We start from the raw sequence: 13,814 nt of genomic DNA, 5'->3' as shown, positions 1-13,814 counted from the left end.
TTTTGTTCCCTACATAATTTGTATAAACATATTTCTTCTACACAGTGAATACTAAGTATTGGTTTGTAAAAGTGTTATTAGCTACTGAGTTTTTTAAATAGGAGCCTGGTTAGTTTATATATATAAAACAAAATATAAAATTCAGCCGGTTTTAATCTTGTGATAGGTATTTCGTGTTTATGTTCAATAATACTTGTGCAACACGAGAAAGAGTGGCGCTTTACATAGATGATAATGCTGCGTTAAAATATGTATGGTGAATTTTCACTCTTTGTCATAGAGCGCACTTACGTTGTTATGACGTTTTGCGTATAACGGCAAATTACATATGGAACTAATATTCGACTTAATTCTGCCAGTAGGAACATATCCAAAAGTAATGGTGTTATTATTATTTACTCAAGTGGAAGAGATGCCAAGTATTACGGAAGGTGAAATAATAAGTCCCACAAAATCCTATATCATTTATTTAGCAGTATCGTACTAATCTTGGAGCATAGCTAGCACATGTTATTCTAAAGCTCTTATGTACTTACTATGAGGAAGAAACTTTTACATTATATACATAGATAAATACTTTATTAACTTGGTGTATAACAGTCATATAGTAAAACAATGAAATAAAATTAAATACTTATTCACTTTATGTGTTGTCTTTCTTCTTCTTAACTACAAATTCATTACACTGTTTGTTAATGCTTAGGGACTGAGTTCTGGTGATCTAGGTACTGACCCCACCACGGGTATTCAGGACCCTGATGGTAGATATAGACGTCTTCGAAGTACATGTTGGGCTGGAAGAACAACTGCGGTACAGGGATGGGACGGTCGAAGGGATAACCGAAGGGCTTGTTATCCACGACGTACGACGTAAAGTCCTTGTATTCAGGTTTAAGAGCTTCATATGGATAAATAAAGGCAAAGAACTGCACCGGGAATCCTCCATTTGTACCTCTAGGAATCATCAATCTGCTTGGCAAAGAATCGTAGTCCTCAGACATATCTTCAGGTATCTGACCCTGTTTCATGAGCTCGACAATCTTTCCAGTGGAAACAGAGTCTTCTCTGTAGAAGAAAAAGTCTTCGCATTTACGGTCAATCTTGTTCTGTCCAGAGGTTAGCTTGTGTGTAAACCAATCCAGCTCAACGAAGTTCATCCAGTTGTCTTCCAAGGTAAGAAGGCGACCTTCACCATCGTATTTAGGAGCCATGAATAGCTTGATCACGACCTCAGATTCAACGTCAGACTTGACGTCGAAGGTGACTGAGAACGGTTTGTGGTTCAGACGTGGCTGACGAATAAAGTAGTTGTAGACATCACCTGGTTTTTCATTCGCGTAAATGGCTTTGGTGACGTTGAAGTCATAATATTCGAAGAAAGTAACCAGGTCATCGACCTTGATGTCATTAATCTTTACACCAACGTAGTGCAGATCGTCTTGGTCGTATGGCTCCAACCATTCCTTGTACTCCACAATATAGTTCATGATCTTAGCATACAGCTGGTAGAAGACAGGATCACGCATAGAAGTCTGGTAGAAGTTAAGTGCGGTGGGAACATACATGTAGCTGAAATGAAAACATACCATCATATCAAATTTTCATACAATATTTGATCTCAAAATAAGTACGTATATTATATTAAATTAAGTATATTTTTGTAAGATTATTTACTTGTCCATCTTTTAAGCTGGCTGATATGTCATATTCACGATTTTATGGTAAAGAAATAAATGTACACTAACTCGTTATAAGGCTTAGGAGCACCACCAAGCAGGTAACGGGCAGCTTGTTCATAAGTGCGCTCATAATTTCTAGACTTTCCTTCCTTTTCGTATAGATCGGGGTTTCCTTGCCAGAAGTTACCCACAAAGTTAATAGATTTGTAGTTGTGGAAGTCAACCTCCTGTTTGAACTGAAAATAAAAGTAAAATATTTAAAATTACAGTTAAATGATGATACTATAATATATTTATATTTTTTTGAATACGTACAGCCTTGAACTGGCCAGTTTGAATGAACTGAAGGAAGCTCTTTTCGTAAGTATCAACAAACTGGATGTATTCCTCATTGTCCGGTGTTGCCATGTAGTAGTAGTTATTACGTTGAGCGAAGGGATAGAAGAATTTGGACAAGTATGGGTAGTAGCCAACCTTCAGAGGAGCATACCAAGAGAACCTAGGTACTTCTCCCAGACCGTTGCTCAATCGCTCAAGGTAGTAACGAGACAAGAGCTGCTGGTAGTAATAGTAGTAAATTTCACCACGACGTTCCTTGAATGGACCCAAGATTTGTTCACCTTCGGACCAGAATGGCATGTTGGTGTGGAAGTAGTAATAGTAAGAGTTCCAGCCAATATCTTCAGTAAAGTATGCGAGTCTGTACTCGTTGTTATCGTAAGACATGGCGTCTGAGTAGTTGTAGTAGTAATAATAATTGCTGTCCTGTTTGAAAATTCCATATTCTTTAGCTTCTTCTTCTGGGAAGTCTCCTTTGAGCAACTGTGTAGAGACCATTCTGTATATGGCTTCCATGTTCACGAAGTATTGAGGCCATAATTCATAGGGAGAAGGTAGGACGATGCCGTGAGTATCAGGACGGTGGAAGAGAGCTGTGTAGAAGGAGTATAGGAACATGCCTTCGTTCAGGTGGACCTTAGCCCACGCAGCAGTCTTGTAAAGAGTGTCAAAGTCCTTAGCCGAATAGAACAGCTCGTAAACAAGGACGGCCTCATCTTTCTGTCTTTCTTGGAAAACAGAGAACAAGTAATGCTTGGGTGTTATTCCAACATTCCACAGACCTAAAAATGCGTGAACAGCCTCCGGGTTCTGTGAAAATGATAAAGATAGTAAATTGTTGTGACTAGCTATATGTTAAGAATCTTTTAGTAGTAGATAGCACAAATTAGGCATTACTTAATAAAACTGAAACTGCTTCTAACTAAACGTGAAAAATAATTGTAACGTATTCTATTTTAAACTAAAGAACGCAAAATCTCTTCTAGATGCTGCTATAGTATTGTATAAAAGATTTTCTTCCAGATTTTTAATTTGATACTTACAGAATACTTGTCAATATTCTTTTCGATGTCATACTCCTTGCCGATCGTGTAGTACTCAGTCTTCCATACTTGGATTACATTTTCAAAAAGTGACAGAGCTTTTTCCTGGAACTGCAACAATTTCTCATCCACTGCAAAAAAATAGAAATATTAACACTCGTCATTTGTTTTTTCTTCAATAATTATAGATAGCTGTTTTCGTTATGTGGCTAATTTCTAGATTATTCATAATATGGAGTCATTATAAAAATTGTACATAATAAGTTATTTCTTTCCGTGATCTCAAGGAAACAAATTAATTTATTGGTAATACATACATTTTCTAACCAAAAAATGCCCATGAAAGTTTCCGCAAAAGTTATAGATTGGGGTTTTTAACAAAACATACACGTCTTTGCATAAATTGTTTTGGAAAAAGCGACTGTGACATATAGACAGATGGACATGACGAAACCAAAAGGGATATTCACCATTTTGCAACTAAACTCTAAAAATAATTTTCATAATATATATTATTATTCCACAGTCTTCATAGTGAAATATGGTAAATACTTACATTTTTTGGTGGCCACCTGGTCATGTTTGAAAATTGGGAAGGTGTTGCCCGCGGCCAGGGCCACGAGACAAGCTATGATCAGGACAGTCTTCATCGTTCCCACACCCACTGACAACTGTACCCTTGGAAATTTTCACCGAATATTTATAGTATAAACCTTATCTATTTGGACGTAGCTTAAACTTAGCTCGGTACAGACCTAAAGCATACGTTACGCTTACGCATGGTACGGTATGTAATAGAGCGCGGCTCCATTGCTCAGTAATTGTTTTGACGTCCGTCGACGGAAAATGCTGAAATTGTATAGAGATGCGACGTACGTCAACTCAGGTCAATCTCAAATGTTAAACAACCGCAATCCGTAATGGTTTTATCGCAATTTAATTGCCTAAAGTCCAGGGCAAACTTTAAGACAATACTTTTTGGGAATAAACATGGGTGTAAACCCGTTTTTAAACGACCTTCAACATCACGTCAAACTGCTATACTGGATCGGGTTCGATCACCGGTCAGAAAATGATCTTTTTCAGATGGACCTAAGCCTTACATGTTTATTTTCAAAATACATTTATGTTATAAAATAATATGAGTTGTGCCGGTCTGATCTACCAAACGGATACACCCTTAATTATTACAATTATTTTCGTCAGGTCTGATCCACTCTAAAATTTATTAGTCCGGTCTGATCACCTACCAGTTTAGTATAGTCAAGAAGAAAATAATTCTTGTTGAAAAAATAATGAGTTTTTTTGTGTGAAAAGTATTATCCAGTACAAATATTTTCTTATTGACTGTTCCAAAAATATGCATGGGGATCCGATCGTAATACAATATTTATTTATGCTGATTGGACGGACGGGGAATGAGAATGGAATAGAAAATAATTAAAATAAAACGGATAAACTAGGGTATAAGACTTTGGGGATCAGACCGGAATAACTAGTCAAATTTGACCCTCTATCCTCTACGGTACTAATCTACCACCCCGCCCATAAGACGATTATTTTTATTACTTATTTATTTATTTATATTTCAGCCGTTTGTTGCCAACCACGCTAAAACATCTTATCTCTTGTTCCGCCATCTTGTTCAAGGTCCAAGATAGAATATATCGAAGACAAAAGAGGAGATCTTTGCCCAACAATAGGACACAAAAACAGGCTATTCGGAAATGTGTTTATTATTTTTTTAAGACTCCGTTAAGATTCAATGAGTGACGTAGTCCCATAGTGAATACCTCAGTCGCATAATAGATAAAAGAAAGTCGTAATACAAACTAGTCGAGTACTTATGACTAGGTACTTAGAAACAAGAATATAACATGAATATATAAAACTAATGAACTCATCACACGTATCACTTATCAATGACTTTTCACCTCGCATTTTGGACAAACAAGTGCATTGTTAAAACTACATTACCTACCGCAAATTTATCTTTAATTTCACACTGACATTTGATCTCAGGTTCAACTCCGGCGGATCTTCTGGATAAAGATAATTATTATCGTGTTGTTTTTCTCTTATTTGGCTTTATTTTTTGCCCGATTAAGAATAACAATTTAGGTATGGCTTTCTATATGGATAACGAAATGTAAGATTTTCGAAACCTGCCGGGTTTTGCTGCTTCCCTACATAATCTGCTATGATGCACGTTATTTTTGATTAAGATTCGGTTGTCATTTTACGATCGCCTATCTGCCTGACGTAAACCGTGTTAGGGAATGCTGTTATAACCTATCAGGTGTCCAGGCTTTTAAATTTGATATTCTTTGGTGGATAATAATAGGGCGGGGACCGGGCACCACACGCCTCTCGTGTAGTGCTTCAATAAATTAACTGTGAGACAAACATATTGGCCTATATTTTTTATGAATATAATCATTTTATAAAGTCCATTGGTTCAATTATATTTGTCTTTCAGCCTGTTTGATGAGGCAGACCGGTTTATAGAAGAAGATGCAACTGCTCTGACGGCAGATCGGATAGGACAGTACCCTGGACTGTGCAGACAATTGGCTTCTTGACTGGGTAAAATAATAATAAAGGAATTTAAATAACCAAATACAATAATTAAATGTATGTTTAATTGATCAGTTTTATTGATTCTTATTTTTTTTTTTATTTACCAAACAAAACAGTTATTTTATTTATTTTGGCACATAACAGTCATTGTACAGTTATAAACACTATAACACCTAAAACTATGTAAGGGTTTGTCTAGGCGCTGCACATTAAGATAATAGTTACCTACCTACATAGAAGAAACATGGTAGAAACACTCATCGCATACCTAACCATAGATATTATTATAATTAACACTTAAAATCTATTCTAATAGTGTGAAATCACTTTTAATATCAGCTGATTATACCCTATGATTGTGTTAAATCGACTACATAGCCAAACGTATGAAAAATCTGCAACTTCTATCAGTCATGGCCATGATAATGCCGGCTACTTATAGGTAGGTACATCGCCGCTACATTTCGCCGAACTTTAGCGGATTTGCTATAAATTGCTGGTTTTTCATTACGGTAAATAATATTTTATCACAATGAAATACCAGCCAACCAATTACTTTTATTTTTGTAAAAGTTTGGCGAACTGTTCGCAATAAGCCGGCATCACAGAGCATATAGGTACTCCTGCCATCTTTCGTCGAGTAGTGATATTAACTAAAAGTTGTTTCTGACATTCAGCATAAACAAGAGCGCGAGATGACAATTCATTAATGTATTTACTCTGCAGTAGATGGCGCTACAAGTTACCAAAATAAACTACTATAAGAAACCAATTATTTTAAAGTTCAAATTTTATTATTTTATCCTGTAAAATAATAAGTAAGTATTTATCTGTTCTGTAAATTACAAAATGTGCTTAATATGCTGCATCTGGAACCAATAAATTTTCTGAGGAAACGGGAACTAAAAAAGTAGGATTGGCATATAAATACAATTCAATCACATTTATATTTGCTATGTAAGTGAAAATATCGTACAACACTTATGATAGTACCGTAAAATACTGTACAAAAATTAGGTACTGTCACAGCTATGTCAATAGACAAGTTCTTTCTTTATTATCTTCTTTTTCCCACTCATGCGGGGTCGGCACAGTATGTTAACCCCATCCATTTCCCTTTGTCTCTTGCCATTCCACTCCAATCGCTCAGATGCGCTCCGCCACGAACGAGATACGAACAACGTAGAAGTTGTGTGAAGTTTCGATGTTCGTCAACGCACGTCATTGTCAAAACTTATAGAAAACAACGGAGCACGGCTGACCTACAACGTGGTGCATCGTTGAACTGGAGTGCGACTGAGGAATGGGGCTTGGCTCTTATTAATTTTTTTTTATACAGGGTTACTGGTATCTAACGCATAACCTTCTAAAGGCGCATAAGGTACATAGAAACTAACATCTTTTGTTCTAAGACTTTTGTCTAAACGTAATAAATACAAAAAAAATACTTTCTTTAGTTTTAATGTCGTTTCTATAAAACGTTAACTCTATATACGATTACGCTACATAACGCTACTGTACTGCCTCGAGTTGCTTCGCCATTACATAAAGATATGTAGAATCGAAAATTAGATTGTATTTTTTATATGAAAAAAAACTACGAATCACGAAAAATCCTAGAATAAAAGTTGCTTGTTTTGATGTACCCAAGTAGTCTTTAGGTTTTGCGTTTGATACCAATAACCCTGTACAATCCATCTACCTCTTCTTAGGTTTTCCTCTATTTCTGATACCTTAAACTGCCATTTTTAGTGACCTTTTAATAGGCAGGTAATGTGGATTTCTTCCAGTCTTAAATGTAATTAATTAATCCCTCGGTATAAAGCATTCGAGACAGGTCAATAGCGGATAAATTGCAGTAGTCCTAACTTTACCAAATCCGACTAAGTATAGCAATTAGTGAACTCTGTACATATACTTACTAGCGGCCCGTCTCGTCTTCGCTCGTGTGGTATAAAAAATTAGATAACAACCTATTCTCAGACCTCTCTCTCTTTATAGTCGTATTTCCTCATGGCTGAGGGTTGTGGTCATTACGTGGAAATAAACACACACAACTTGAAACGTGAAACACACACAACAACACACAAATCTTGGCAAATAATGGAGTGCCTTCTCCATTTCACACACAAATTAATAATCAACCAGTGTGTTGGTATCCTTACGATGTTTTCCTTCACCAGAAGCAAGCAAGGTGGTCGATGAAAAGAATACTACACATGAGTTAGACTCATAAAATTTTATCAAAATTGGTAGTTAATTATAAGAGTAATTTTTACATGTTTCAGCATGTTACTTTTAGGAATTTTGGAAATAAGTCATGTTCCCTTTGAACTCTTTGAACTAGTTTCAGGAAATTAAGAGTAAAAAAAAATTCAATGCAAACTCTGTTTTAATTAAAATCCATCATACATAAATAAATAAACATCCATCTGTACTAAATACAATACAAATACAACAACACCATAATATGAATATTAATGTCAAGTGGTAGTGATAGCTAAATGCTATAAATATATCTTCATCCAGATCCAATAGCTGATAGAAGAGCCTCTCTGCGTGACCAAAAAACTATATCACAATGCCTTCAAGCAATTCACAACAATATACCCAGGCCCCATTGTACGTTGAGTTGTGCACCTCCAACGTGCTCTGTTGTTTCTCATAAATTTCGACATTGTCGTACGTCGAATCTGCATACGATTCCTGCGCTGTCCGTCGACGAATGTCGAAACAACGTAGAGCAATGGGGCCGCGCTCTATTACAACTTTACGACAATAATTGTTGGAACAAACCGCCAGAGAAAGAATATTTATTTTTGTTTTTTACACATTTCTTCATCTCTCCACTGCGCTTTGGTGCACATATCTATTAGGTAGAATACTAACCTGATTGTCAGCAAACATTATAGTCAAAGGCAATCACAATCACAAATATATCTACAGTCTTTAGTTGAGAGGCTAATGTGATCCTATTGCGCAAGTAGACAGATATTGCTATTGTATATTTTAATTAAAATAAATAATAGTAACTTATGAAATGCATATCTTTGGCAGTCTCAGCATCATATATAATTATTGTAAATTAAAAATAATATATATATAAAACTATATAAAAGACTGAATGGATAAATTACAATGTATAAATCAATAAGTCGACAGTTTAACTATCTATTTGGTTTTATGTAATAAAAGTATCTTGACGATAACTATTTTGGTGTTTTGAATATATATACAACTACATAAATATTTTACTATGTCCACTACTATAAAAGTTTGGAATGCAAGAAGTTTCTAGAAGTGTTGGACGACAACTTCTGGAGTTTCTTTGTGGTGGATGAGGACATCCTGGAACCACATGTTTTTCAAGCCCACCACTTGCCATTGATTCAAGGGCCTGTCCACGGGGAAGCCAAGGGGGTCTATGGTGAGGCGGCGGGCGCCTGAGCCCAGGCCAAGGGAGGAGACGGGGTCAAATCCGGTGCCGTAAACTTGATTTGGCGCCTTGTACTCGGAGATGTAGACCATCAGGACGAACGGCATGCCACCGACACGACCTGTATAAATACGGCATTTTTCTTTTAGGTAAACAAAATATAAAAATATATTCTATGTGGAGAAATCAATCAGATTGAATGACCCCACCAAAGAAAGGTTTATTTTGCAGCACAAATAACACAAAGTTTTGTAATCAAAAATTAGTGTGAATGTAAATTGGATTTCTTTAGGTTCTTTTTTTGGAAAAGTTGAGTTCGATTCCCACTATTATTTCCACAACTTTACCTTTAGGCAAGAGCAGTCTGTTGGGGATCGCGTCAGGTTTGCGTAGGGACTCCCAAATGAACGTTTCACCACCGTTCAGAGCATTTTCTACTTTTTCGAAGAGCTTGTAGCCCTCCCATGCGTCAGGAGTAGCTCGTGTGATCTCGTTGGACACGCTGGTAATTACATTATCGCCTTGCTTCACTAAAAGAAAAATAAATGAAAAAAAAAATAACTTCATACAATAGCTTAACTTTTTCAAATAATCAGCGTAGTAATACGCTGATTATTTGAAAAAAGTTTAAGAGTATTATGAATTATACATTAAACGTGTAATTTGAAGATAGGGGAAACTAAGTACGTAACGGATTTAAAAGTGTTTGCACATCATAGTGAAAAATGCCCGTATCCAGCCTGGTGAATTTAGCAGGTAGACCACGATCATCACATAACATATAAGTATCATCATTTATTTACAGTCTGCTGCTAGAACATATCTAAGAGGAAAATTATCTTTTGTTTTTTAAAGTAAACTCTGCGATCAAAAAATTCCTTATCAAAATAACTTACGCTCATAATCAAACTCGTCAATCTGGAAGAAGTTCTGTGTGTTTTCTACCAGAGGTATCAGCTTGCCCTGGCTATCGTACTTGGGAGCCAAGTAGTACCTGACGGTGACGTGCTGAGCGTTTTCACAGTGAACATTCGTGCGGATGGTGAATACTTTGTGGTTCAGCTGAGGACGCTTGACTAGAACGCTCTTGGTGTCAAGAACGTGTTGGGCTGAAAGAAAGATTTAATTTTAGAATATTTTTTTACAACTTTTGCAATGGTTGGTCATACATTGGTTGACCTAATACTAGAGGTCTGTTCCGGCTTCACTCAGGTAAAATCATAATAAAAAAGTTGCCTATGATATAACTGAAAGTTTTGTCTGTCTCTATGCAAAATTTCATCAATATCAGCCCAGTAGTTTTTGAGTTTATTAATTACAAACAAAAAAAAATACAAATCTTTTCTCTTTATTATTTAAATAATGTGGATTACGTGTGTACTAAGTCATCCATTCCCTCTATCTATTCATAAAAAAGGCCAGGATGGGATACAGTAGGGAAATTTGAATCTCAATCACATATATATAATATTGGCACAATGTTGTTTCAAGTGAAAGAAATACACTTACATTCGTATTCGGTCATATGCAAGTGATTGGTGACATTCAAATGCGTGTACTCGAAGTAGGTGACCAGCTTGTCGACATCGACCTTCTGAATATCAACAGAGGGGAGGGCGAGTTCCTCACGAGTGTAAGGAGGTAGAGACTCGTGCCACCATTGGAAGAGCTTCAGCACTCGCTTCATGATCATGTAGAACGCTGGGTCACGGAGAGCTGTCTGGTGGAGTTCCAAGGCTGATGGTAACACCAAGGGGTACATCCTGCAGATGAATGAAAATTGTAAGGGGTTTTAATTCAAAGAATAACTTTATTATAAGTTATATTGGTTTGAATATGTAACGGACTTTTATATATTAGTCATCAACATTTACGTCCGTCTACCCCTAAGTGGGATCAGTAAAGCATGTTAGTTACATTGTCTGTTAACCAATCTGTTACTTCACTTTTGAATATTAGTAAGTATTAAGTAGTATTCAAGTTACCCGTTGTAGTATTGAACATTCTCTTGGGTAACTGGGGAGTTACCTAGAACCCTCTTCCAAATGCTGATGAAGTCCCTGTAGTAGTGTACATTGGGCGAATCATCATTCGCTTCGATAAGGCGTCCAAGCAAGTCAATGTTTTCAGGTGTACGGATATTAATGATTTTTCCTTCGTCCTGAAATAGATTTTTCATTAATTTTTGCTTTTAGAATTTTGTTGATACATTCTATTAACATTGTTTATATTGTACCTATGTACTTACAGTTACTACTCCATGGTCGATAGCTTCACGGACACGGGTTTCATAAATCTCAATGTCCTGGAGTAATTCTTGCACCCATGGGGCGTCCAAGTGGAAGTGATTAGGTCTGTATGGGAATGAAACTCCATTCATGTATGACAAACCATGGTCATAACCTTGGAGCACAACATTTTCGTCAAGGTCTGGAATCTCTCCCAGGCCATTTGAAAGCCTATGCATGTAGTAAAGAGTCAAAATTTGTTTATGCCACCACCAAAACAGTTCACCACGATTGTCTTTGATCAAGGGACAGGTTTCTTTTCCGATCCAGAAAGGATAAGTCAAGTGGGTATTGTAGTACCAAGAGTTGAGTGCCACATCGTGGGTAAAGTAAGCAATACGCATTTCATCGTTTATATATGGCCACAAAGTTTCATTTAGATTGATAACTACATTATCGTCCCAAAGATGAGTTTGTGGGTATAGATCTACCCATCGCCTTCCATGGACTGCAATTCTTTGAGCTGTGGTCATAACTTGGGAGTTATGGAAGAAGGATGGGATGACGCTGTATAGAGGAGGCACAATGATGTCCTGAGTGTCGTGGCGGTGATGGATTGCGGTCGACAGCACGTAGACATACATGTACTCGTTGAGATGAGGCCTCAAGTAAACAGCTGTTTTATAGAAAGTTTCGAAGTCTTTCGCTGAGAAAAGAAGGTTGAACACGAATTCAGCCTCAGCACGGTGGGTGCTTTCCAAGATCGAGAATGGCACAGTCCTCACCAGATTCCAATTGTTTTGTATCATGTTGCTTACAATACGGACCGCAGTAGCATTCTGTAACAAAATTACCGTTTTTAATTTTGTTAAATATAAGTTCTTTAAATTCTATTTTATTATTATCTTCTCGGCGGATATTACCTCGTAATGCTGAGAATTCTTTTCAATGTTCCATGTTTGTTCTATTTCTTGGTGCTCCTTGAAATGATTGGGTTCATGGATGTGGAAGAACAGGATCAATAGTTTGTACTGATGCTCCAATGTGGACTTCTTAGCTAAAAATATGATATTACTTTATTTTAATTTTGAGTCAATGAGATAAATAAGTACTTTCTTCGTGAAATTAAAAATAAATTATTTTATCTATCGTCGAAATTTACGACATCGTATGATGAATAATATATTGTGGACTGTTGTATTTAAGCTCGGCCTATTTCCAGTTTTAGGGCCAAAATAGTTAAATTTGCTATTCTTGTCATGATATGTCTATTTAATGGATTGTTAAAAATAATCAAAATGACCCCCAAAATAAAAATCTAAATATTGTTACATTCGTTTTCGGGGTTAAAATTGCCCATCACGAACGTGTTTAAGTTTTAAAGATACTTTAATGAGACAAAAATAGCTAAAATTAATATTATCGTGCGTTATTAAGAGTTATACAGTGTATTATAAAAAACCAATATTATATATATATATATATATATATATATATATATATATATATATATATATATATATATATATATATATATATATATATATATATATAATAAATTTGATATATATAATAAAATTGTCAATCGCGCCCACTATAATGAATTTGAAAACTTCCTTACAAGCACCCTTTTTTGAAGTTTTATATTAACTTAAAACTTCATTTATAGGTTCTGCCCAAGAAACTGTAAGTTACCGCTTGTATGATGTACCGATGTAAATATGTATTAATTATAACTAATAACAAACCTACGTTATCTTCCTCAGGAGAGAAGGATAAATATAGATCTACTTTCTTAACAAGATAAACCCATAGTAACAATCTGTATTGTAAATAGAAGGTACAACGGTTATGTATAACCAAGGAAACTATAAGTTGACTCACCAGGTTTTTGCTGAGGCCTCCTCACGGGGTCGGCCAACCCGCTGGCCACCAATAAAGCCAACACACACAACACCAACCGAGCCATTTTCGCCAATGTGCAATGTGTATTTCCACACTGCACTTATATACACTCGGTTCTGTGATAATATTTGCATAACTCTCTTTATCTATTTTCGTAGGTCATGAATTTAAATAAAAGTGACTTTGTGTCTTAATCATCGCCATATCTATCACCATTTTTTTAAATATCTCTCAATTATTTAAATAGTATTTATAATAATAGGGTATTAATTAATGCAAGCCATCAGGAGTTACTATGGCATTGTATACTCAATTGAAAGATATGAGAAGCAAGTGCTGAGTCAAATCTAAAATTTAAATTATATACAACAAATTTTACCTAAATATTTGTGTCAAACTAGTTCTGTAGGCAAAAAAAGTATTGCTATTAAACTTATCTGTAAATCTAATCATAATAATAGTCTCTAGACTAGGTCCACCCTACGGAAAACAGGTGTTATAGTATGTATATATTTATTTATAAAATGTATTGTTCCAAGTAAAATCATACTTATAAACAAATAGAAAACTTAATGCTAAAAGCACTGTCTCCCATCTAACCATT

At 35.7% G+C, this 13,814-nt stretch overlaps 1 protein-coding gene across 1 annotated transcript; it reads right to left on the bottom strand.

The window, feature by feature from the left end:
- Nucleotides 1–451: 451 nt before the first annotated feature.
- Nucleotides 452–13,341, bottom strand: LOC128675623 (uncharacterized). Its single transcript, XM_053755144.2, has 13 exons — nt 13,190–13,341; nt 12,229–12,362; nt 11,326–12,144; nt 11,063–11,238; nt 10,587–10,840; nt 9,974–10,186; nt 9,425–9,607; nt 8,939–9,198; nt 3,618–3,750; nt 3,062–3,192; nt 1,995–2,828; nt 1,746–1,915; nt 452–1,569 (listed from the first exon to the last, which is right to left on the bottom strand). The coding sequence occupies exons 1-13, from the start codon at nt 13,272–13,274 to the stop codon at nt 693–695; spliced, it is 4,269 nt and encodes a 1,422-aa protein (XP_053611119.1). The 5' UTR covers nt 13,275–13,341; the 3' UTR covers nt 452–692.
- Nucleotides 13,342–13,814: the final 473 nt, after the last annotated feature.

Source organism: Plodia interpunctella, chromosome 14 (genome assembly GCF_027563975.2).
Source record: "Plodia interpunctella isolate USDA-ARS_2022_Savannah chromosome 14, ilPloInte3.2, whole genome shotgun sequence".
In the NCBI taxonomy this organism is placed as follows: domain Eukaryota; kingdom Metazoa; phylum Arthropoda; class Insecta; order Lepidoptera; family Pyralidae; genus Plodia; species Plodia interpunctella.
This window is presented reverse-complemented; position numbering and strand designations above follow the sequence as displayed.